At 41.7% G+C, this 25,847-nt stretch overlaps 1 protein-coding gene across 2 annotated transcripts in view; it reads left to right on the top strand.

Moving 5' to 3' along the window:
- LOC135213672 (ankyrin repeat domain-containing protein 50-like) overlaps positions 1–23,968 on the top strand; it is a 161,298-nt gene extending 137,330 nt beyond the window's left edge. For both annotated transcript variants that reach the window (XM_064247736.1, XM_064247735.1), the window contains 3 exons: positions 9,530–9,864; positions 12,287–12,452; positions 22,001–23,968. In XM_064247736.1, the coding sequence (XP_064103806.1) occupies positions 9,530–9,862 (333 nt within the window). In that variant the 3' untranslated portion in view covers positions 9,863–9,864; positions 12,287–12,452; positions 22,001–23,968. The remainder of the gene's footprint in view (positions 1–9,529; positions 9,865–12,286; positions 12,453–22,000) is intronic.
- Positions 23,969–25,847: the final 1,879 nt, after the last annotated feature.

Raw genomic sequence — 25,847 nt, 5'->3', positions numbered from 1 at the left:
AACAGAGGCACCATTAACCTGTTATCGGCACCAAAAATCAGATCACTTACCATCAAGCCATCGGAACAGAACCCCCGCTCATAACCCGCGACTGCCTTGTTGTTATTTAAAATATTTTCATATGTTTAAGGAACTGATTTATTATCATTAGATTATAAAGATATTTTTGTACAAGTAACTTACCCAGCAGATATATACTTAGCTATAGACTCGGTCGTCCCGACAGAATTTCAAAACTCGCGGCACACGGTAGGTCAGGTGATCCACCATTCCCGCCGCTGGGTGGCGGGGTCTGGAACTATTCCCGTTTTCTAAGACATAATTTCTCTGTCGGTTGAACGGACAACACCTATTGTTCGTTCCTCCATCTTGGATTTCAACTCGTTTGCCGAGAATTTGGATGGTTTTTTGGTGACGTATTCTGTTTTTTCTCTGGCTTGGCCATACGCTTATTGTGGACTGTTTTTCGACTTTGGTTTTGACTACTCTTTCACGATGTCTGACGCTAAGGCTTCACCTATGTTTAGAGTTTGCAGTAGGGAAGACTGTAAGGTTAGGCTGCCTAAATCGGCATTGGATCCGCATAGTATTTGCGCTAAATGCAGGGAGAATGAATGTTCTTTTATTAACACCTGTGTGGAATGCGAGAACCTTACGGAGCTTGAATGGAAGGAATTATCATCATATGTTAGGAAGCTTGAGAGAGATAGAGTGAGAAAGGCTTCAGCTAGGTCATCTAGTAGATCTTGCTCCTTAGAACAAGAAATTAACTCTCCATCTAACAATTTCCCTTAGCCTCAGCTGCTTCTCCCTGTTCTGAATCCAAAGATTCTTCGTCAGAGAGGGAAAATGTAAAAGCTTCAATTAAGAAACTTCAAGCTCAGCTACGAGCTCTAAACCAAGGTAAGAGTGGTGATAGTGACTTGTGCAGTGTCTCCAGTGCAGTGGAGGGGGCGTCTGACCGGTTCCTCATTGCTCCTAGGCCTAGACCTCTTCCAAACTCCCAGGACAGGGAAGAGGAATGTCGAAAGCCGCAGGGAGGATGCAGAACATCCCCAACGGTCAGGCGTCCCTTCGGCAGATCCTGTTGTTAAGTCCCAGGCTGCCTCGGATTGCCGCAGAAAAGGCGTCCTAAAGGAGTGTTTTTCGGCCTCAGACTCTTCCTCTCCTAAACGAGGATGGAGTTCGGCCTCCCGTTCGCGCCCTTTGAATTTGAGAGCCTGGAAGGCGCCTAAAGGAGACGCGGCTGACTCCAGCCCAGAGCGTTTTTCCCTTTGAGGGATTGGCCTTCGGGACCTAAAGAAGACTAGACAAGAGGAGCCTGCTCTTCAGGATCCGACCAAGATGTTTTTGGTTAATCTGCAAGAGCAGTTAGCTTCGCTCGTAGGCTCTTTTGCTAAGGACTCTACAAGGAGGAAGGATGACTCGCTCCCTGTTAAGAGTTCCGCTAAGCGTCCTTCTTCGTATAGGAAAGAACTCTCACGATCTCCAGGGCGTTTATCGCCTTCGTCGAGAGACTCGTCGGATAGGAGTTGTTCTCCTGAGAGAAGAGCCCTTTCGCACTATAGGCTGTCTTCCCCGAAGCGCCCTCTTAGACACAGCGAATCGAGCAGAAGTCTCGATCGGTTTAGGTGCAAGGAACCGGAAAACCGATTTTGTACAAGTAACTTACCCAGCAGATATATACTTAGCTATAGACTCGGTCGTCCCGACAGAATTCAAAACTCGCGGCACACGCGACAGGTAGGTCAGGTGATCCACCATTCCCGCCGCTGGGTGGCGGGGTCTGGAACTATTCCCGTTTTCTAAGCCATAATTTCTCTGTCGGTTGAACGGACAACACCTATTGTTCGTTCCTCCATCTTGGATTTCAACTCGTTTGCCGAGAATTTGGATGGTTTTTTTGGTGACGTATTCTGTTTTTCTCGGCTTGGCATACGCTTATTGTGGACTGTTTTTCGACTTTGGTTTTGACTACTCTTTCACGATGTCTGACGCTAAGGCTTCACCTATGTTTAGAGTTTGCAGTAGGGAAGACTGTAAGGTTAGGCTGCCTAAATCGGCATTGGATCCGCATAGTATTTGCGCTAAATGCAGGGAGAATGAATGTTCTTTTATTAACACCTGTGTGGAATGCGAGAACCTTACGGAGCTTGAATGGAAGGAATTATCATCATATGTTAGGAAGCTTGAGAGAGATAGAGTGAGAAAGGCTTCAGCTAGGTCATCTAGTAGATCTTGCTCCTTAGAACAAGAAATTAACTCTCCATCTAACAATTTTCCCTTAGCCTCAGCTGCTTCTCCCTGTTCTGAATCCAAAGATTCTTCGTCAGAGAGGGAAAATGTAAAAGCTTCAATTAAGAAACTTCAAGCTCAGCTACGAGCTCTAAACCAAGGTAAGAGTGTGATGTGACTTGTGCAGTGTCCCCAGTGCAGTGGAGGGGGCGTCTGACCGGTTCCTCATTGCTCCTAGGCCTAGACCTCTTCCAAACTCCCAGGACCAGGGGAGGAGGAATGTCGAAAGCCGCAGGGAGGATGCAGAACATCCCCAACGGTCAGGCGTCTTCGGCAGATCCTGTTGTTAAGTCCCAGGCTGCCTCGGATTGCCGCAGAAAAGGCGTCCTAAAGGAGTGTTTTTCGGCCTCAGACTCTTCCTCTCCTAAACGAGGATGGAGTTCGGCCTCCCGTTCGCGCCCTTTGAAGAGGAGCCTGGAAGGCGCCTAAAGGAGACGCGGCTGACTCCAGCCCAGAGCGTTTTCCCGAGGATTGGCCTTCGGGACCTAAGAAGACTAGACAAGAGGAGCCTGCTCTTCAGGATCCGACCAAGATGTTTTTGGTTAATCTGCAAGAGCAGTTAGCTTCGCTCGTAGGCTCTTTTGCTAAGGACTCTACAAGGAGGAAGGATGACTCGCTCCCTGTTAAGAGTTCCGCTAAGCGTCCTTCTTCGTATAGGAAAGAACTCTCACGATCTCCAGGGCGTTTATCGCCTTCGTCGAGAGACTCGTCGGATAGGAGTTGTTCTCCTGAGAGAAGAGCCCTTTCGCACTATAGGCTGTCTTCCCCGAAGCGCCCTCTTAGACACAGCAAATCGAGCAGAAGTCTCGATCGGTTAGGTGCAAGGAACCGGAAAACCGATTTAGGTATCAGGATCCCTTGGATCTTCAGGACCAGGAGCCAGACAGGCGCAAAGAGGCAGCAAGACGCAAGAAAGGGCGTCAAGAGCCTCTTAGAACGCAGGATTCAGGACGTCAGGATTCGGCTAGAAGGCAGGAATCAGGACGCTATGAGCCAGGACGCCATGATAGGGCGCAGGAGTCAGGGCGCCAAGGAGTCAGGGCGCCAGGAGTCAGAGCGTCAGGAGTCAGGGCGCCAGGAGTTAGGACGCCAGAAAAGAAACAGGACAGCGCAGGAGTACGTTAGGCGTCAAGTGTTAGGGCGCCAAGAGCCTGTTAAGCGTCAGGAATCAGGACGCGGGGATCTTTTCAAGCGCCCTGAATCAGGACGCCAGGAGCCTAGCAAGCGCCACGAACCCGACGAACCTAGACAACAAGAGTCTAGTAGGCACAAGAGTGTTGCCGACAGACAGGAACCTCACTCTTCGTATAGGAGTGCTAATGTTCCGCGCTCCCCTTCTCGGGAAAGGAGTTCTTCTCCCGGGAAGAGCCAGATCACTCCAAAACGATCTCCTTCTGTAGATCAGTTGGACCAGGTATCGGAAGACGAAGAGCCTGTAGATGTAGCAGTTTCGGACTACAAGAGACTTTCTCTTTTGCTGCTAAAGGAGTTCGGAGACTCCCTTCATCCTGCGGACCCTCCTTCACCAGGATCGTTGATGTCCAGCACTAAAGCTCTCAAATCGTCTTCCTTCGTTAAGATGCGCCCCGCTCTTTGTATGAAAAAGGCTTTAAAAACTTTTTCAGAGTGGTTGACTTCCAGAAGGGAAGCGGGCAAGACAGTTTTTTCCTGCCCTCCTTCCAAGTTAACAGGCAAACCAGGAAGGTGGTACGAGACCAAAGAGCCGATGGGGTTAGGTCTGCCTTCTTCCGCGGATGCGGATTTTGCTTCCTTAGTGGACTCTGCTAGGAGGAAGTCGTTGCTGTCTGCTAAGGCGACTTGGGGCATGTGTGAGCTGGACCACCTTCTAAAGGGCCTCTTTAAAACCCTAGAAGTCTTCAACTTTATGGACTGGGCTTTAGGAGCATTAGCGAAGAGAGCTCAGGACACGGACTTTGTTTCCATGGAGGAACTTTCGAGCGTCCTGGCTTGCCTGGACAGAGCGGTCATGGACGGTTCTGTGGAAGTTGCCTCTCTTTTTGGAACGGGAGTATTGAAGAAGAGATCTGTCTTTAGCTCTTTCTTAGCAAGAGCAGTATCACCCTTGCAAAGGACATCTCTTCTTTTTGCTCCTTTATCCCCTCACCTTTTTTCCACAAGAGACGGTTAGAGAGGTTTCGAAATCTCTTACGGAGAAGGCAACTCAAGATCTCCTCACGCACTCAGCCAAGAAGTTTAGGCCGGCAGTGCCTATAGAGAAGAAAGAGAGACCCTCTTTTGTTCAGCCCTTTCGAGGGGCCTCCTCTTCTAGAGCCCCTCTTAGAGGTAGAAGACCAGAGAGAAAGAGTAGACCATCTAGAAGGTCCTTCGGGAAGTCTAGATGAACAGCAAGTCCTCCAGACGAAAGTAGGCGCCAGGCTACTCCACTTTGCCAAAGTCTGGGCGCAGAAGGGAGCGGACTCCTGGTCCCTCTCTATCCTGAAAAAAGGATACTTGATCACCCCTCAAAGGAAAATCCTCCATTGACGACAACTCCAAGGGAGTTGACCGCAAGATACTCGGATCCGGTCCGCAAGAAAGCTTGCTTATGTTGCAGAAGCAGTGGAACAGATGATTTCCAAGGAAGCCGTAGAACTGGTTCAAGATCTCCAGTCTCCAGGATTCTACAATCGGCTATTCCTGGTACCGAAAGCATCGGGGGGATGGAGACCAGTTCTAGACGTCAGTGCCCTGAATTTCTTTGTCTTGAAGAAGAAATTTTCAATGGAGACGTCTTCCTCTGTTCTATCTGCTCTTCGTCCAGGGGACTGGATGGTGTCCCTGGACCTTCAGGATGCGTATTTCCATGTGCCAATTCATCCGGCAGCAAGGAAGTATCTGAGGTTCATGTTCCAAGGGAAAGTGTTCCAGTTCCGAGCGATGTGCTTCGGACTTTCGACTGCCCCTCAAGTCTTTACGGACATCATGAAGAATGTAGCTTATTGGCTACATCTGGAAGGGATCAGGATCTCGTTATATCTGGACGATTGGCTAATAAGAGCCCAATCGGAGAAAAAATGTCTGGAGGACCTTTTAGTACTCTAAGTTGACAAAGTCCTTAGGACTTTTAGTAAATCACGAGAAATCCATGCTGACTCCCCAGCAAAGTATTGTCTATCTGGGGATTCAGATGGATTCTCGCGGATTTTCTAGCGTATCCTTCGCAGGAAAGGAGAGAACGCTGCCTAGAAAAGGTGTCAGTCTTCTTAAGGTAAAGAACATTGTTCCGCGAGGGAATGGATGAGCTTGCTGGGGACCCTCTCCTCGATGGAACAGTTCGTTTCCTTAGGAAGACTTCACCTACGACCCCTTCAATTTTATCTGAAGGAGAAGTGGGATTGGAAGTCCAACAATCTGGGAGAGACTTTTCCAATCTCGAAACGGATCAAGGAGAATATCCGTTGGTGGTTAGATCCACAGAAACTAAGCAAAGGAATCTCCCTTCGCTTACAGAACCCTCGCCTAGCGTTGTTTGCAGACGCCTCAGATTCAGGGTGGGGAGCGACCCTAGGTTCGCAAGAGGTGTCAGGCATTTGGGAAGGAGAACAAGTGTCCTGGCACATAAACAAGAAAGAGCTAACAGCCATTCATCTAGCTTTGGTTCATTTCGAGGGAACAGGTCTCAAGGTCTGGGGATTCAGATTCACTCGGACAACCACAACAGCCCTCGCTTATATAAAGAAGCAAGGGGGACGCATTCCTTTTCCCTGTACGAATCAGCAAAGGATCTGCTGATTTGGGCACAGGAAAGGAAGATCTCTCTCCTACAAGGTTTGTGCAGGGAGAGAAAAATGTCCGGGCAGATCTGTTAAGCAGAAAAGAACAAGTCCTACCCACGGAATGGACTCTCAATCCTCAGATTTGCCAACAACTTTGGCATCTGTGGGGAAGGCCCAATATAGACCTGTTCGCGACCAACAAGAATCACAGATTAGAAACCTATTGCTCCCCGATCTCGGATCCTCAAGCAGTAGCAGTAGACAGCTTTCTGCTAGATTGGACGGGCTTGGACGCTTACGCCTTCCCTCCTTTCAAGATAGTAGGAGAAGTATTGAGGAAGTTCGCTTGCTCGGAAGGAACAAGAATGACCCTCATCGCTCCCTTTTGGCCGGCTCTCGATTGGTTCACAGAGGTGCTGGAGTGGTTAGTGGATTTTCCAAGATCGCTTCCACTAAGGAACGATCTTCTCAAACAACCCCACTTCGGGGGGTGGGGGGGAACCCCCCAGGTTTCACAAAAAACCTTCACCCCGCTCTAAGTCTGACCGCCTTCAGACTGTCGAAGGACTTGTCAGAGCAAGGGGCTTTTCACGAGAAGTGGCGAAGGCTATTGTAAGAGCCAGAAGAGTCTCCACTTCTAAAGTATATCAGTCGAAGTGGAGTTGTTTAGAAGATGGTGTAAGGAAAAGAAAATATCCTCCTCCAGTACCTCTGTAACTGAAATCGCAAATTTTCTCCTATATTTGAGAAAAGACTGTAACCTGGCAGTTTCAACAGTGAAGGGTTACAGAAGTATGCTGGCCTCAGTTTTTCGACATAGAGGAATAGATCTAACAAACAATAAAGATCTTCATGACCTTATAAGGTCTTTTGAGACCACGAAAGAACAGGTAATCAAGAAGCCTAGCTGGAACTTGGATGTGGTCCTCAAGTTCCTAATGTCGGAAAAATTTGTACCGTCTCACGCAGCTTCGTTTAGGGACTTAACAAGAAAGTCTTTATTCCTTTTTGCGTTAGCAACAGCCAAGAGAGTGAGCGAGTTGCAAGCTTTGGAAGGTAAAGTGGGGTTTAAGAAAGATTCAGCGATTTGCTCCTTTCAACCATTTTTTCTAGCGAAAAATGAAAATCCCTCAAAGCCTTGGCCAAGAAGCTTTGAGATAAAAGGAATATCTTCATTAACAGTGAGAGAACTAGAAAGGACTTTGTGTCCAGTCAGGGCACTCAAGTTCTACCTGGAGAAGAAGAAGTTGCTGAAAGGTACAGAAGAAAGTCTTTGGTGCTCTGTAAGAGATCCGAAAAGAGCGATTTCTAAGAACTCCCTTACATTCTCATAAAGGATGTAATAAGGGAAGCTCACCTTAAATGCGAAGAAGAGCATTTCAAGGTTCTCAGAGTGAGAGCTCATGAAGTGAGAGCCATAGCGACGTCTATGGCATTTCACAAAACATGGTCGCTTCAGGCTCTTATAGAGTCGACATTTTGGAGATGTAATTCGGTGTTCGCCTCGAATTACCTAAGAGATGTTAAAATTTCGTACGAAAACGTGCTTTGCTCTGGGAGCGTATGTTTCGGCGAATTCAGTGCTGGGAGAAGGGGCTGAGGCTAATCCTTCCTATTTAGTTTAAGGCTTAAATTACTGTTTATTGGTGGTTGTTTTTATTGGTTAATTGTCAGAGGGAATAGGGACCCTCTTACAATTCATAGATTGTAACAAGACTAACATGGTCAGGTGATCGGGATTGGCTTCAGTGCTCTTTGTGATTTGTTTAATAACCTTAACTCTGTCATGTAAGAGGGCGAGTCTCCATTGATATGACACAAAAGGTCAAGGCTCTACCATGTAAGTGGGGTCAAGCCCCCATTGGTACGGATCCAGTATAGGCTCTGTCGCGTAAGCGGGCTAGCCCCCATTGACACGATCCAAAGAGTTATTCAACCATAGGTTCATTCCTCGTTGAAACTCTTGAGGCAAGCAGGGACTCATCGACAGTAGTCATGAAGTCTTCAGCCCAATAAGGTAGGAACTATGGATTATGTTATCCAAGAACATAGGTTGTTTTTTCCCTGTTTTTTTTTTTTTAATGTATTTAGTTTAAGTATTATTTTGTTTTTAGCTGTCTCTTGCCCGCCACCAAGGGTGCCAATCAGCTAAGTATATATCTGGCTGGGTAAGTTACTTGTACAAAAATGATATTGTTAAGATACAATAAAGTTTTGTACATACTTACCTGGCAGATATATACGATTAATGGCCCACCCAGCCTCCCCTCAGGAGACAGGTGGAAGAGAAATTATGGCTTAGAAAACGGGAATAGTTCCAGACCCCGCCACCCAGCGGCGGGAATGGTGGATCACCTGACCTACCTGTCGCGTGTGCCGCGAGTTTTGAAATTCTGTCGGGACGACCGAGTCTATAGCTAAGTAGATATCTGCCAGGTAAAGTATGTACAAAATTCTTTATTGTATCTTAACAATATCATTTTGTATGATAATGTTTTAAATTTTAGATCATCAATAACAAATAGTGTTTCAAGGTGCAATTAAAGATGGCTTTTTAACTCCTGAAATCTTGGACTATCCTATTATACTTCTTAATTTTCTGCTAAAATGGAGGCCCTTCACACCATTTTATATTAGCCATGGGCCATCATTCACATTTGCATAATGGGGTTTCCCTCTGCAAGGTCCAGTTTTTCCCATTCTTCTCAGTTTTGTGCACTTTTGCCAAAGTTCTGTACTGGTTCAAATCCTCATCTGTACTCTTCCTGCATGGTCTCCTTGCCTTTGCACATGATCCTAAACCATCTCATTTTTTTGAAATAATCTTTTTCAGCTACTGCCTCATTAGTGATATGGCCTTCCCAACATTCCAGTGATGGATTTCTGCATTTTGTAGTGACACCTTTCCAGAATCTTATCCTCGTTTCTGTATTCAGGATGTGCCAATGTTTCCATTGTATATGTATGTATATGGAAGCACAGGGTATTATGCCTGTGGAATACATTTTAGTCCTGCTTACTTAGGGGATGAAGTGCATAAGGCAGGAGAGAATGGAGAACTTGTTGCACATGTAACCTTGTTAATGGGAAACTGGCACCAACATATTAATGAAGATGACATTTATGCACTAATTGTAATATTTCAGTAGTTCTGCCATCTTTCATTTGTTGCCCCCCCCCCCCCCCCCCCCCCCCCCCCCCATTTTTTTTATATTTACTGTCATTACAGTTTCATTTCATTTCATTGTTACTAAGGCAAGAAAATTGCTCCATTTCTTCCAAGGGCTGTTTATTTTGCTCCATTATCACGTGTTCGTTAGACTTAAAATTTATAAAGTTCTTTAGACTTCCCTTCATGTCCTTTACAGATATTTTCCAGTTTTAAAGAAGTCTTTTGTAATGCTGTATTCAGGATTAATGGGAAATTCAGTGTTATGAGTGTGAGTATAATTCATATAAATACTATACATTTTGTATCTGTATCCTTTTGCTTATAGATAAATCGTCATCATAGTGGAGTATTACCGCCTGGCCTTGGTGGTAGTAACATCCCAGGCATGGGAGTGAATGTTCCTGGGGGCATTCCAGGAGGGGCAGGATCCCCAGGGTCATCAGGATTCACTTTTACTCAAGATCAGCACATGAGGATTATCTTGGGTACCCGGTCCCCTGAGCCCCGTCCTCGTCGTAATGGTATTGTCACCAATCCCAGCCTTAAGGCCGCTCACGCAAAGGCCGCTCATCTCCTCAGGAATGGTCTTAGTGGTCGCCCAAGACAACCCCCAGCCCGCCCTAATGGACTCCCACTTAAAAAAGAAACACCACTATGACCGTAAGTTTTTGGCATGCTCAGTATTTTTTTTTTTTTTTTTATAGATACTGTTGAGTAATGTCCTTCGTATTATCAGACACCACTCTACGTGCAAACAAGTAATGTTCTGGACAGCCATTTGTACGTTGAATTGATTTTAAGTTGGTTGCTATACTCTTCATGCCTGTTCAAGTACAGTATGATAATAAAATAAATACCGAGCATTTTTTCACCCTAAACACTATAGACTGTAGAGTTAGTACTGCATGATCAGAATACGTGCTCCAGTGTGTGTTTACTGTGATGGCCCTTTGATGGTTAAGCACATTCTGGTTCACTGCACCAGGTATGTAAATGAGAGGCGGATGTACCATGTAGAAGGTAAAACTATAACTGAAATTTTAGGAGACAACATTGATGTTGGCTCTGTTTTGAGTTGTTTTAAAAGCTTGTGGATTTCATAAAAATATCTTGTAATTTTCTATGGATATACTTTTTTGTTTATCTTATTTATGGCAGTTTTTAATTCTGTTGGGGGGAGAAACTGGATTATTATTATTACACACACACACACACACACACACACACACACACACACACACACACACACACACACACACACACACACACACACACACACACACACACACCTTTAGACATACATGCTTAAAAGTTAAGAAGAACTTGGCTGTTAGGATTAAATTGGACATTGTGCTTCATAGCAAGCGAAGGCAAATGCTTATCCAATAAATATTGTTAATAGTCTCTCAGAGGGTGCCACTGTTGCTGTGGGTCTAAACATATACACACTTCTTGAGTGCTAAGAGGATCACCATAGCATGTGACCCATCGTGGAGGTGTTAGAAAGACACTTATAGTATCTGCTTTCAAGATATGAACTAAAGGTAGTCAGATTATCTTTCCAAATGACTCTATGACTATGGAAAAAGCTCTGTGTTTGCTGATCTCAGGGATAGAGTTAGGAAACTCAGATTACAAGGAAGGTGATAATTTTTATAGAATCATGGGTGGTAGGGGTTTTTGGAAGTTAGCTGGTTTTTGCTTACTAATGACATCATGAAACAGTGGACTCATGTTGGTTGTAGTACCAATTAAATCCTGAAAATGGGTGAGATGGGTCTAACTTAGATGTCCAGCAAGATTTTCATTGCCCAAGAAGAGAGGACAGTACCAGAGTTCAGACTGCCAATGATTGTATCACTCTTGGGAAATGTTTAACCCACTTCAACTGGTTTCCTCAAGGCTATGGAGGACTGGTACCACTATATTAAGATGTTTTGTCTGCCAATACCATCTCCTTCATCCAGCCAAACCAAGGAATCATCATGATATTCAGAGCATTCTATCAGCAACAAACATTAATGACTTTGGTCCTTATTTTTCAGTGATACCCCTGATAGGACATTAAGGGAATACTGATTGAACATCAGCATAAGAGATGTCTTTTATTTTCATCATTGATACCTGGGATGAAGTCCAGCCTTCTACATTAAACTCCATCTGGTGGAAGATTATGCTGGAATGTGTCAGTAACTTAAGGATTTCCCTTCTGTGGCGACCATTTGCAAACGCATTGTGAGGTTGTCTCTCTCAGTCATGTTTGATGAGGTGGATAAAGAGGATGTTGCCAAGCTGCTCAAGAGTCATAGCAAGCCACTCCACAATGAGGAGTTGATGGCAGTTTAGTAGGAACTTGGCATAGATAACTACACGTTCAAGGAAGGAGAGGTAGACATTCTCAAAGTGTCAGAAATGATTTTTAGCATCCCATAGCTTGAGGATGCATTTACTTTCATGGAGGAGGTTAATCCTGACCTCTCTAGGAGTGGTAAGACGGCATCACTATTCTGTTGGCTCTTAAGGTGTATGAGATGGAGAGGTAATATGATGGAACTTTACCATATTGTACCCCTGAATGTATGTGCTAATGAAATTATTCGTAATCAACTGTATACTTAGAAATATATATCAGTAAATAAAGTGCATTCCATGGATGGGAAGCTACTGTAAAATTTTTCCTTTGTGGCTGGTCGTGATGAATGCATTCTACCTTGTATTGCCAAGGCCTCTTCTTCAAGTTATAGACACCGTGAGTGTCAGGGAAGATGAGTAATCAGATATCTTCCAGGATTGTATTTGTTACGTAAGGAAAGAACAAGAAAGTGCACCATACCTCATTTTATAAATGGTTCTTTTGCCATTTACTTGTAGTTTTACACGACGGAAGTTAGTGACATTGCCTTAATAGGAAAAAGCAACCAAGGCTGTAAATTTATATACTAGACCAGACCTTTTTAATATGTGTTATGCATTTTTTTCTAATTTAGTATTACTGTTTTAAACATATAGCTTTCAGATTTTTATTAAAGGAACATGTATAATGAATTTGTCTTATGTAATCAAAATCACTTTTAATTTTCAGAAAGATACAAAATGTTGAACCTTTACCTTGGTATCAAGGACTGGAGTGAAGATGCAGACTGTCACTGATAGGAATGAATGAAAGCTTTAATTGTAGAATTCAATATGTATATGTCTGGAGTGCAACTAGAATTGACCTCCTTTCAATGGCTGTTATGTATCAAAAGGTATGTATTGTGTAGTTCTTCATGATAGTATCTTGTAGTAGTATGTATTTTGTAGTTCATCTTGTAGTAGTATGTATTTTGCAGTTCTTCACGATTTCTTGTAATTGTTTTTGAATATGTTTTTTTTCTTTTTAGATATATATATATAGGAATTAAGTTTTCTGCACTGTTGATTTTATTTCTAATTGTATTTATTCTGAGTGGGTGCTTTTTAACTGAAAGGCTTATTGGAACTTCACAAGTCCAAGCAAAGATGCAGTGCATTACTACCCTAATACAATTTAACTTGTATTTTTTATTATACAACTTCCCCGGTAATTATACATATAACTAAGAGTTCACTTGTAGCTATATAATTACTGGGTGAGTGTAATTAAAACTTTATTTTATTATTTTATCATAAAAATGTCATTTTAATATTTTACCTAGTTATATTTTTTATTTATAAATTTGTTGATTTATCTGTGTTTCAGATAAGTGATCTCTATATTTCCCATTACCCTCTGTTACTTCTTTCAAATGATCACCATATCCTTTGGAAGCTTGAATTTCAAGTCAATGGCCCCTGTGGTGGGCTTGTTCCATTTGAATTGGGTTCATCTTCTGAATACTACTACTACTACTACTACTACTACTACTACTACTACTACTACTACTACTACTACTACTACTACTACTACTAATTGAAGTGGATAGTGAACACCATTGGTCACACATACAAAAAATGACTTACAGTAGTGTGCTGGTATCTCATGGAACCCTTTGTACAGTCATAGATAATGAGCTTTTAAATATTAATATGATAAAATATAGGTAACTTACCCTGTAATTACTTAGCTAAGAGTTTCTACTTGACAGCAGCTTAAATTTTGAAAACTAGCTGTAGTGATAGTCTTTTGTTTAAGTAGGTGAATACCCCCTCCCACTTTTGGGGCAAGAGAGGAATAACTTTAGCCCAGAGACCAATTTTGTTTCTTCCGGTTTAAGACCAACACGGTTTTAAGATCGCAGCTGAGTTTTGGATTTTGTTGGATATTTGCACCTTCATGAAGTATTTTAACTTGGTAGCATTTGGCATTGATTATTATTTAGTCAGTCAGGAATTCAGATAATTGGATTAGTGATCGCTTTTTCTGATTTAGTATCTGATTTTGAAATTTCTAGTGAGTTATGTCAGACACTAGTTCTTCTATGTTCAGTATTGCAGCCTTATTGCAGCAAAGGTTGCAATACTCGACTTACTAAAGCTAGTTATCACTCTCATACCTTATGCACTGCTTGCAGGGGACAGGCATGTTCTAGTGAGTTGATATGTGTGGAATGTAAGGAGTGGGATGAGAAAACATGGAAAACTTCAGCTTTTCCCCTTTTGAAGTTAGAGAGAGACCGTAAAAGGAAAGCAGCATATAGAGCTAAAGTAAAATCTAGTCAGGGCAGTAATCCTTCTACTAGTAAAATGAATGTTCCTGTTGTCTCTTCTCCTATTAAATTGCTTTCTCCCATTTCCAGCCCTCCCCATAAACCACCTGCTCTGCCTCCTAGCTCCCACGCTTCTAAGGCAGATCGCATCACCAGCTTTAAATCTAAGTTTGACCAGAAATTCTGTCTGCTTGCTGACACAGTTGCTCATTTAGGGGAATCGATGTGTTTCCTCTTGGATAAATGTTGTAAAAAAAAAAAGTGAAAGTGAAGTCACTAAGATAGTCCCCTACACCTGGGAGGAGGCATACTGGAGGCCCAAGAGGTCTGTGGGGTCTGCCCCTTAGCATTTGCCCCCTCAGTTGCACCTGTTGCGATCCCAGGTTGCAACAAAGGACGGCCATTGGAAAGGCATCTTGGAAGTGGGTCATCAGCTTTCATCTAGTTTTTGTGATTCGAGTCCTTCTAAAGGGTGCCAGTGGCGCTTCTCGAGTGAGTTGCAGGTGTTAAAAAAAGGCTCTCTTTTTGTGATTGATCTCCACTGATTCCTTGTGTAGTAAAGGCAGTCCCCAGTTATTGATGGGGGTTCCATTCCTGGCGGTGTGCCGATAAACGAAAACCGCCATTAATCGAAACGCAGCGATTTAAGGTGCCTTAATGGCGCTTATGGCACCGATAACCAGAACTCGGCCCATTATGGCGCCATAAATCTCCAATTTTGTGGCACTCGGCAAGTGCCATAAAATCAGATCGCCGATAACTGGGGACTGCCTGTAATTGGGACAGTCCCGAGTGCTTTCCACTGTTAGAACCTCTTTTCTGTTGTCAGAGGTCACTGTTAATCATGCTTCATCTCAGAAAGTGCCCACTGCCTTCATCAGGACGTTGTAACGATGGTGATTCTGTGGTGATAGAAGAGCCCCCTGTGTCTTACAGCCGCTCTTTAGCGTACGAGCGCCGTACGGTGTCAGATTACCTTATTGTGACAGTTAACCCTGGAGTACAGGAGTGCCTAGGGTTAGTTGAGTGCCTGTTGGTACCCAAGCACCCAGTGGCGGGGGAGTGCCCAATAGTGGTGGAGCACCCAAGGGATAGTTAGTGCCCAGTTTTTTTTGGCGCCAGGTAGTACCTGAGTTCCCAACGTCCCCTAAGTGCCCTCCCCAGCCAGGATTTTCATTGGATCATAAAACAGTAGTTTCTGTCATACTGACTTCGTCTGGTTTGGTCAGGTCTATCCCACCTTCAGAGGCTAATAAGGATCAGGACCCAATGTTGGCACCCCATCAAAAGCAAGTGGATAATATAATAAGACTTCTCAAGATAGCTTCATCGTCTTCAGCAGTCCCTTCTGTGGAGCCTTCTCTTTCACTGGTTTCTTTAGATGAAGAGGATTTTGATCATGGAGAAACTCCGACTGCTTATTCTTCAGTACTTAAATATCTTTTACGCAGTTTTCCAGATTTCTTCACTCCGATGACTCCTGCTTTATCGTTTATGATGAGTGATTGGCCAGTGGGGGAGAATATGCTTCCATAAATGGTGCTCACGTCATCCTCCATGAAGGCTTTCGGCAAGGTGGACAACTGGCTGTCGGAGAAGAGAAAACAAGGAAAGGCTTCCTTCAGTATTTTGTCATCTCGCTTGTCTACGAGAAGATACAGATGTTATGAGATGGAAGAAGACCCTTCTTTTGGAGTGCCTGCCTCCGCCCAGAGGGACTTCTCCAGTCATTGATCCTGCTAGAAGATTGGCTTTCTATTTGGCAAAAACGATGTTTTCGGCTATGGAGATGGATCATTTGCTTAAGAGTCTTTTCAAAGTTTTGGAAGTTTTTAGCTTTGGTCCATCACAACTTTAGCAAGGAAAATTTGCGACTTCTCTGATTTGCCAGAGGATATAGCGACAGATTGGCGTAATGTGCTATCATGTTCAGACAAAGCCATAAGAGACAGATTGCTCAAGATTGGCTCATTATATGCTATGGGCATTCTCAAGAAAATAGAATTGTGGGTTTCTTTTGCCTCAAAGAGTGTAACATGCTCTCATAAGTCAGCCCTTCTGTTTTTGCCCTTAGAAGGACATATTTTCCCACGGAAGGCAGTAGAAGAAATAGCCTCTCACCTGCACAAGAAATCCACACAGGACCTTCAGGCTCAATCAACCAGGCGCCCCAAGGATTGGGCCCCTTCTTCCTCCAAGTTGTCTTCTCCCTTGCAACCTCCATCTTTTTGGGGTGGCGAGACAAAGAGGAACCATTCGTTTCGCTTCCAGAGTGATCCTCAAATAAACCCGTAACCGAAAAGTAACATCCCAGTCCTTCATGGGTTTGAAGAGAGGGGAGCACAGCAATGAGATTCAAGTACTAAAGGAGGGGTACTCCATTCCCTTCTGGGAAAGGTTGCCATTAAGCAACACTCCATTAGAATTGATGGCTTACTTTAGAAGGTCAGAGAAGTTTTCAGCCCTTTCAGAGGTCACTTCCTTGCTCAAGAAGGAGCGGTAGAGCCAGTAAAAGAATCACAAATTGGAAGGCTTCTACAGTTGCATATTTGTGGTTCCATAAACCACTGGGGGTTGGAGACCAGTCTTGAATGTGAGTTCCCTGAATTATGTTGTGAACAAAACAAAATTTCACATGGAAATGAATCGGTCAGTCCTTGCTTCCATTCATTAAGGGGGCTGGATGGTCTCTTTCGACCTGAGAGATGCATACTTTCACATTCCAGTACTTCAAGAATAGGGGAAGTGCCTCAGGTTTATGCTCAAGAAAGATTTTTCAGTTCAGGGCTCTGTGCTTTGGACTCATGACAGCCCCCCCAAGTATTTACAAGAGTGCTCACCCTCATTTGATAGGAATCAAAATATTTCTTAACCTGGAAGACTGGCTGTTTTGATCCCCTACGGAAGTTTGTACATGAAGGACCTTGTACAAGAAACTCTTTGAAACTAGACAAAGTGCAACTGACACCATCTCAACAGATTATCTATTTGGGGATGATGATAGATACTCTGATTTTTCAGGTTTTTCCCTCCCCCAAAAGAGTGGAGAACAGCTTACAGAATGAGAATTTATTTCTGTGTGGATGAGTCTGCTGGGCACGATAGCCTCTCTAGAACAGTTTGTGAGGTTGGGAAGGTTGCACTTGAGAACACTGCAATTCTTCCTAAGAATGAATTGGGATTGGAAAATGAACCAAGATCTCTGTATTTTTCCAATAATGGAGGAGATAAAAGAAGACCTGTGGTGGTGGAACTCTGCTGACAGGTTTCTGGAAGGAAAGTCGCTCTTCATTGTGAACCCCGACATAGAGTTTTTTCAGATGCATTGGATCTAGGTTGGGGGTTCTTCAATATACAGGCAGTCCCCTGTAATTGGTTGGGAGGGGGGTTCCATTCCTGGGCGTGTGCCAATAAGCGAAAACCGCCATTAACCAAAACCTGGCAATTTATGGTGCCATAATGGCGCTTATGACGCTGATAACTGGTTATTGCCGCCAGAAGCATCCTTATGGCTCGCCGTAAACACCTTATGGCACCGATAACCGGAACTCGGTCTGTTATTGCGCCAAAAATCACTGATTTTATGGAGCAAGACAGGCCTCATAAAACTGGATTGCCATTAACTGAGACCGCCAATAACCAGGGACTGCCTGTAAAGGAATTAAGAGTTATTTGTCTGGGCTTACAGCATTTCTCGAATGAAGCACATACAACACTATGGCTCTGACCTATATCAGACTTCAAGGGAGAACTCATTCATTTTCTCTCTACAAAACAGGCAGGGAACTGCTTCTTTGGGCAGACAGAAACAATACCATATTGATGACCAGCTTCATTCAAGGGAAACACGTGATAGCAGATGGTTTGAGTTGCTGGAATCAAGTTCTTCCCACGGAGTGGACACTGGACACTGGACAGTCAGGTATGCTCCGAACTGTGGAAGTTCTGGGCAAGACCGATGTTGGACCTGTTTGCAACATCCAGGAACAATCATCTGCCTCTGTTCTGTTCCCCAGTTCAAGTTCCAACGGCTTGAGGGATAGATGCGATGATGGTGAATTGGTCCAACCTGGATCTGTATAAATTTCCCCCATTCAGAATGATGAATAAAGTCTTATGTAAATTCCAGTTCTGTCAAAATATCAGGATGACCCTGGTTGTGCCATTCTGGCCACAAAAGGAATAGTTCCCAGAACTTATCAATCTGTTGGTGGACTTCCCAAGACACCTTCCCATGATTCCAAGTCTGCTCAGACAACCCCACTTCAGAAGGTTCCATCAGGGGTTATTCACTGTGGCCCTGACAGGGTTTCGACTGTCGTCAAACTCGTCCAAGGAAAAGGGTTTTCTAGAGGCAGTGAATGCCATCTCTAGGAGATGCAGATGTAAATCAACAGACAGAGTCATCCAGGCAAAGTGGTCAGTTTTTAGACCCTGGTGTCAAGGATGCAACATTTCTTCTAAAACAACTTAGCGCAAATTGCGAATTTTTTTGTTATACTTAAGATCGTCGAAAGGTCTCACATCATCTACTATTAAGGGCTAAAAACGAGAACACGGGAATCCAGGAATTCCGGGGCACCAACACTGACATCGAGAAGGAGCAGAAGAAGCCATAATACCAGGTAAAAACACACACAAACACACTAAGGAACGAAACGGGCAAGAACCGGGGAAAAGGCCAAGAGAGGAAAAAACCCAACTCTCGTCCAGGCAGTAAAGAAAAGACTGGAGTAGATGTTCGGTGTTTGACCACTTTTCACCCGATCTGCACATGCGTTGCCAGATACCACAAGATTCCTTGCTTTCATCTGCTTTTTTACCAGATCCAGCTAGGCGCTAGAAATTATCCTATTGTTAAGACCTCAGGTTTGTAGCTATGAAAAATACAAATTGTCTTAGAAAATTTGTCATTTCAAGACCTCTATCCAAGAATGCAATTTTGTTCTTTTTGAGAGATTCAATAGTAGAGGCTCACTCTCAGATTGGGGACGATGTCTTGGCAGTATTTGAGCACATGAAATTGGAACAGTTGCTACATCAGTAACATACAAATATAATCTCTCCCTTGCATGCATTTTACAATGCTTGTACTGGGAATGCAGATCGGTATTCGCAATGCATTATTTACGTGATGTAGAGACTATGAAAAGTGCAGTACACTAGGACCGTTGTCCATTGCTGGTGAGGTGTTTGGTGAGGAAGTGTAGGAAGCTTTCATTCCTAAATTTTTCCCTTTGCCTTGTCTAGGGTGTTGAGTCCTTGGGGAGCCTGGGGCCTACAATGTACTAGTGGTGTCCACCAGTTCTTAGTGTTTGTAGTGGTGGTGGTTAATTTTTTGTCTAATTTAATGTTAGTGTAAGTGAATAGTTTGTATCTGGTTTTGTGTTTGTACTGCATCAGGGGCAGGGGGAATTTTGTATGTGTTGTTGATGATTGGTTAATTCCATTGTCACAAGAACATGCATGCACCTCAGTGGCGTGGTTGGTATGGTGTTAGCGTCCTACCTCAGTGGTCGCGAGTTCGATTCTCGGCCATTCCATTGGGGAGTGAGAGATGTGTATTTCTGGTGATAGAAGTTCACTCTCGGCGTGGTTCGGAAATCACGTAAAGCCGTTGGTCCCATTGCTGAATAACCACTGGTTTCATGGAACGTAAAAACACCATACAAACAAACAATAAACAAGAACATGCTTAGGTACTTCATTAGCGTTCGGAGTACTCCTTTGCTGCATAGTACCTACTACAGTAGAGGTGATCCTGGCTGTACCACCTTGCTGCTACTTTGTTGAGACAAGTGCCAACCAGAGGCAGCATTTAGGCACAGAAGCTCTCTCAATAGGTAAGGAACAACAGGTATTTGTTTAAATGCTAGACCATTTTTTGAGTTTTTTTTACACATTAAAATTATATTAAATTACTTTTTGTGCATGAACCCCCTCCAGTCAATTTGAATTCTGCTAAGTAATTACTGGATAAGTTACTTATATAAAAATGATATTTTTATAATAAAAGAGATTTTATATATACTTACCCAGTAATTACGAACAAAGTCCACCCACCTCCCTCACATGGACTAGGGCTTAGGGCATAAACAAAATTGGTCTCTGGGCTGTAGTTGTTCCTCTCTTACCCCGAAAGTGGGAGGGCTATTCACCTACGTAAACAAAAGACTATCGCTACTGCCAGTTTTAAAAATTTAAGCTGCCGTTGAGTAGAAAATCTTAGCTCAGGTTTGTTAGTTATGAAAAATGCAAATTGATTAAAAAATTGTCACTTTATAAAAATATCATATTTAACTGATGTCTCCTGGCTTCTTGGAGTTTAATGAAAGTGACTCAATGTCTCCATTTTCACTCAGGTGCATGTGTGAATATTTATTGCAGTAAGTGTTTGATTTGCCAGTTCACTCTGGTTTTGTATGTTCCCACTTTGACCTTGTTTATGGCTGTAAAATACATAAAGAAAGTAGAAAAAGAACAAATGTAGTCTCCACTACTGTTTTGCAGTGCATATATTATAATTTCTTGAAGAAGAAGAATTCAGCAGAAGAGGCTTACACACAAAGGTGAAACCAGAACTTGAATAATAAAACTTGACTACATGCACTGGCCATTGCTTTTTTATTCAGAGTTGTAAGGGAGGCAGAGTGTCTTACTGTAATATTTACTGGTAAAATGTTACATCACAGCACAATTTTTAAAACCTGGAAAAGAAGTGCAAGGTACATGAGTGAATTCCCAGAGGAGCCCCTAGACCAATTGAAAAAATAATGTCTATTTAAACAAAAAGTAGATGTGTATTTCTGGTGATTTGACAAATGTTTTTAATTGGAAATTTTAGATATATTTATTTGCTTTCAAAACATAAAACAAATGTAATTGAATGACCTTGCTGCCCCCTTGGTTGGCAAAAAATCCTGATATTTCTGGAAATAACTAATATGTACTCCTGCCATCACCAAAAAGCAATCTGCTCAGTACCTGCTTCTACTTCATCCTTTTTTGCTTCTTTAGCCCAGGACCAACCTCTTCGTGCCCTCCTTGTCATATCAAATATAAATAGGGTGACAGTATGAAGATGCTAATATAATCTATTGGGAATGCTTTAAAGAGCAATAATAATATTAAATTGATATTGAACATTGATGTACAGATTGCACAGTAAATAGTTAACCTGAGGAACTGTTGGGTAGGCCAGACTATGTTGATCTCATTGGTGTTGTGGTTTATCAACTTTTTCATGGGATGCCTGTCTTTAATAGCTTTCCTCATTGGTATGTTAGAGATGTGTATTTCTGGTGATAGAAGCTCACTCTCGACATGGTTCGGAAGTCGCGTAAAGCCAACGGTCCCGTTGCTGAATAACCAATGGTTCATGCAACTTAAAAACACCATACAAACAAACAATAGCTTTCTCTTTTTTTTGTTCTCATATAAGGTGTGGAGGCTTACTTTCAGCTCTCTGTGTTTGCTATATCACCCAGAAGTTGCTCTCAGGTGTGAAAGGAAGTGAAGTGGAAGGAGTTTTGTAGGAAGCATGTGCTACACATGTTTATTACATCATCCTAATGTGGTAGACATTACTAGAATGTGGATGTGGAAAAGTTTTGGTGAAGAAATTATTTCATTTTAAATTAATCATTACAGTGCAATAAATTAAAAATTGTGGGCTTGATAGTTATCCTTAGTGTGTAACTCAGATGTCTCATAATAATGTTACTGGTGATCACTTCTCCAGTACCCAGTTATATGCGCATTGTGTTCTTTAACATTCTTGATGATGTTATTTTTAAAAAATGGTACATTATCACCATGCATTGTCTTCTATACCCATAAATTTTAGTGTTATCTACTGAGAGCTCCATGGTGTAATTTGTACACTGTAGTTTTTAACCATTTCAGACATGCCTAGCTTCAGTACATTATATCACTAATAAGCCTAGGGAAAATAGGACTAGTACAAATGTTCTGCTATACATTGCAGTCATTCAGCTAGACAGAGAATCTATTGCACCGAGACTAAAGTTGGGGGAAATAACTTGATTGTATTATGTGTTCATTTATATTATCTCTGCAGAATATTTAACTTTTCTACTTATGTTATTAATCGAGTCTTATTTTGACAGGTAAGCGACCAAACTGGAGGGCTGTTAATAAATTGGAAGAAGGTCTACGTTGCAAAAGTAATATAAGTACCACTGCAGGTGTAGATATGTTTGTTTCCATGTTTATAATAAAGGAACACTACAAAAGTTTATCATTCTAAATGTAACAATGATTTGCTTGCTTATTACTTGTTTGTTGGAGAATCTATTTGGAAATACTAGTCGTATAGTGATAATAATCTGTGTTAATATGAGATTTTGTGACAGTTTGACATCTTTATCCTGTAAGGGTTTTTGAGATACTTTCTGTGAATTGACACTCTGGCCCAGTCATGGAATTCATTCAGTATTGAAAGAAAGACACCAAAGGTCTGGCCTCTGGACACTTGCCAGATTTGGTGGGTCTGCTACTACGCAGTTCTAACGATGAAACGTTGCTCATTTCCCTTCTTGATATTGACCTTTTGGGTGCAACATTTAATTTTTAAGATGGTTTGAAATTGCGGTGGAAATTTTGTTTAACATGTTGGTACTCTACTGTGCTTCATGGTTTTGTATTTTGTAAAGACTCAATATGTAATTATATTACATCACATATATCACATAAAGTGTACACATAACTATGTATGCCATGCACACAAAATGTATGTACAGTTTGTAACAAATCTTAAAAGGCTGAGCTTTTCTGGCATTGTTTACCAAAATCTCTTAAATCTGGCATAGAGCTTATCTTCCGTTTGGTACAACCATTTCGGAAGTTACCATGGTTAGCAGCGGTGTTGTTCATGAATATAACTGCCCTCTCTTTGAAGAAGGAACAACAGTTGCCAAACCACAGACCAGCAGTGATTATGAACACTGCAGTTAGTTTGTTTTTAAGTATTTGTTATTCTGCCATTTCATATTTTCATCATTTAATATTTTCTTCACTCCATAATTCTCTCACTGAGATCACATTGGTGCACTGCCTTCGTGTGCGCAATGATTGAAGGCAGTTAAAAATAATCTAATTTTATAGGTCCAGAAAAAAAAAAAAAGAGGAGGATAAAAGTTGGTAGCTTGTATTTATCACCAAGTACCTTCCTAGTAGAGCTAAACTTAATGAGAACTGTGTGCAATTCTTTGGGTTAAGGTTATAGCATAAGATGCCAGTTTATAGAAAGGATTATAAAGGTGTTTCAACCTTAATTTTCATTCTGCAAGTTAAGTTGTTGGCTTGAGGAAATCGGCATTTGTAAAATGTTGACTGCTTCATACATCTTTTAGTGATAAAAGAAAGTTTTATTTATGAAGGCTATGTACTCCTTTTCATTACTGTTATATTGTTATGGTTGTTATAACAGTAAACTCTAATTTTACTATTCTTTTCCATAAGCTGGTTGACCTCTGCCTTCCTTTCCTGTCTATGAATTAGGATCTCAGATTGATACAGTGGGAGGGAAAGGCACTTAAGGATTCCTGATGCAGATAAGAGATGTGCATTCTGGAGGCGGCATTCATTTGAGTTTCCTTTTCATGTCAAAAGACGAATGTGGATGTAAATCGTAAATCATTTTATTCCCATTCATGGAACATTTAACCTTTCCTTTTTTTTAGAGAAACAAATGTTTGATGTTTGCTGAAAATGTTTAACAACAACCTGTAACTGCTGAAATGAATGGCAACAATTACAATCCATTCAAGAGTGGCTGATCATGGAAGGAAATTGATCAGCTATAGAATGTTTCAGAGTAGTTCATAATCATCATAAAATGTAACCTCTACTTTGCTGTCTAAAATAATGTGGTGAAATGTTTACACCTGGGTAACACACTTTTCTTGCATGGCATGTATTATTTTTAAATGTTTTGTTCCTCCTTTTATGTCAAGTAGTATTAAAGAAAAAAAAAAGATTCACTGATAACATGTTTTCATACTCTTATGGTGGGGATTTAGTATGCTTCCCCTGTGTTATTTATCAACTTTTGTTTTGTCAAGTAGTATAAAAGATTTACTGATAACATGTTTTCATACTCTTATGAAGGGGAATTAGTATGATTCCCTGTTATTTATCAACATTGCTTTGTTAAGTTTTACCAGTCAAAATGGTGCTGGCACGACCGCCTCAGTGGTGTGGTTGGTTGGTTGGTTTGCTTCTCACCTCGGTGGTCGCGGGTTCGATTCTCGGCCGTTCCATTGATGGAGTGAGAGATGTGAATTCTGGTGATAGAAGTTCACTCTCGACGTGGTTCGGAAGTCACGTAAAGCCGTTGTCCCGTTGCTGAATAACCCTTGGTTCCATGCAACGTAAAAACACCATACAAACAAAAATGGTGCTGCAGTTCCAACTGTAGCAGTCTTCATGAGGTACACAGACTGGGTTATTTAGGTTGTCAAGGAATGGTATTGGGAGTTTTGTCAACACTAAAGTTAACTGTAAATTAGCTTCACTTATGTATGGTTGTGTCAAGTTAATGCAGTACTCATTGCTCTCACTGGCTTTCAGAACAGTGAATACAGTATGTTTTTTCTTGTTCTATTTGTAACTGCTTGCCATTTCAATACCGAAAACACAAAGTTTTAGTAAACCAAATATATACATATATATCTATATATGCTACTAATATAAATGTGATATATAAAAAATGAACTCTTGTTGTTCTAGTGATGATAATGTTTTGAGTCAGTTAAACCTTAAATTTCATTTAGTTCGTTTTGTAAGGGAAGGTCATGTTTTTATAGGCAGTGTCTGTGACTTGCATCTTCTTGTTAAAGAAGGATACTCAGGTGATGCTGTTAATGGTAATGGAACCATGATTTGCACATCTCTGATTGTCTCATACTTAATTATGTATGTATATATATACTGTATACTTTACGTAAAGGAACCCTGTACTAGTCGTTTAGCCGTGTGTTGTATTGGTAATGTGCATATGTAAAAAGTTGCTTCCTCATGCACATGTACAGATAGCAATATTCTTATTAAAATATACCTTACAGTGTATTATTGCAAGGTCTACAGCTCTAGATGTGAGTGTGCAACATCAGTTATTGAACGGTTATTGTATAACTCTAGCGCATAGAGTAAACCAGTGGTTTTCTCATCTATTATGTAAAGTATTTCTTACGGTTGAAATTTGATCCCAGGTTTCTTGTTCTGATCATCTTGAGTGGCTTCTACTCGGTGATGATTTCAGTCATATTTGTTTCAATGGAAATTTTTGGTGTTGCAAAACCACCAGTTTATAAAATTTGCCTATTCCAGATTTTGAGTTTGTGTATTATATATAGCTTTGTTTAGTATACTCTTATTAGTAGAACAAATACTTAATTTTACTTCCACCCTCAGTCTTTCATCTCTATTGCATACCTTTGTTCGTCAGTATTTCCCTTCTGGAGCTCTCTAAGTTACCAGTATTTCTCTTGGACTCTCTACTGTGACCCATAATGTTTATTTTCATTCTGCTATCGCTTATTTTTTTTTATTTATGCACACAATGTAATGGATTATGTAGAGATTTCTTGAAATTTATTCCTTTGTTTTTCAAAATTTGTTATAAAACAAGTATAATCTGCACTTTAATTTCAGCTTGACAGCAGTTATTTTCAGCTGTGAACATGAACATGTACGTATTTCCATAATTTTGTGCATTTCCTCTTTTGCGGTCACCTACCTTTACCAGCCTGCGAGAGCCAAGGTTTTTATAACTATCATTCAAGCCGTATAATTGACTTGAAGATTTGCTCTTAAGAAGTCTGTTACTTTCTTTGCTTCCCCCCTTTTTATGTTTGGTGCTTCATGACATGAATCTTTATTCACTTTATTTTTGTTATTGCTTTACAATTTTTTTAACCTTTGTTTCCGGTTAAAAGAATGGCAATTACATAT

This window comes from Macrobrachium nipponense, chromosome 43 (assembly GCF_015104395.2).
Source record: "Macrobrachium nipponense isolate FS-2020 chromosome 43, ASM1510439v2, whole genome shotgun sequence".
Taxonomy (NCBI): domain Eukaryota; kingdom Metazoa; phylum Arthropoda; class Malacostraca; order Decapoda; family Palaemonidae; genus Macrobrachium; species Macrobrachium nipponense.
Note: the sequence above shows the minus strand (reverse complement) of the source record. Positions and strands in the feature narration are given on the sequence as shown.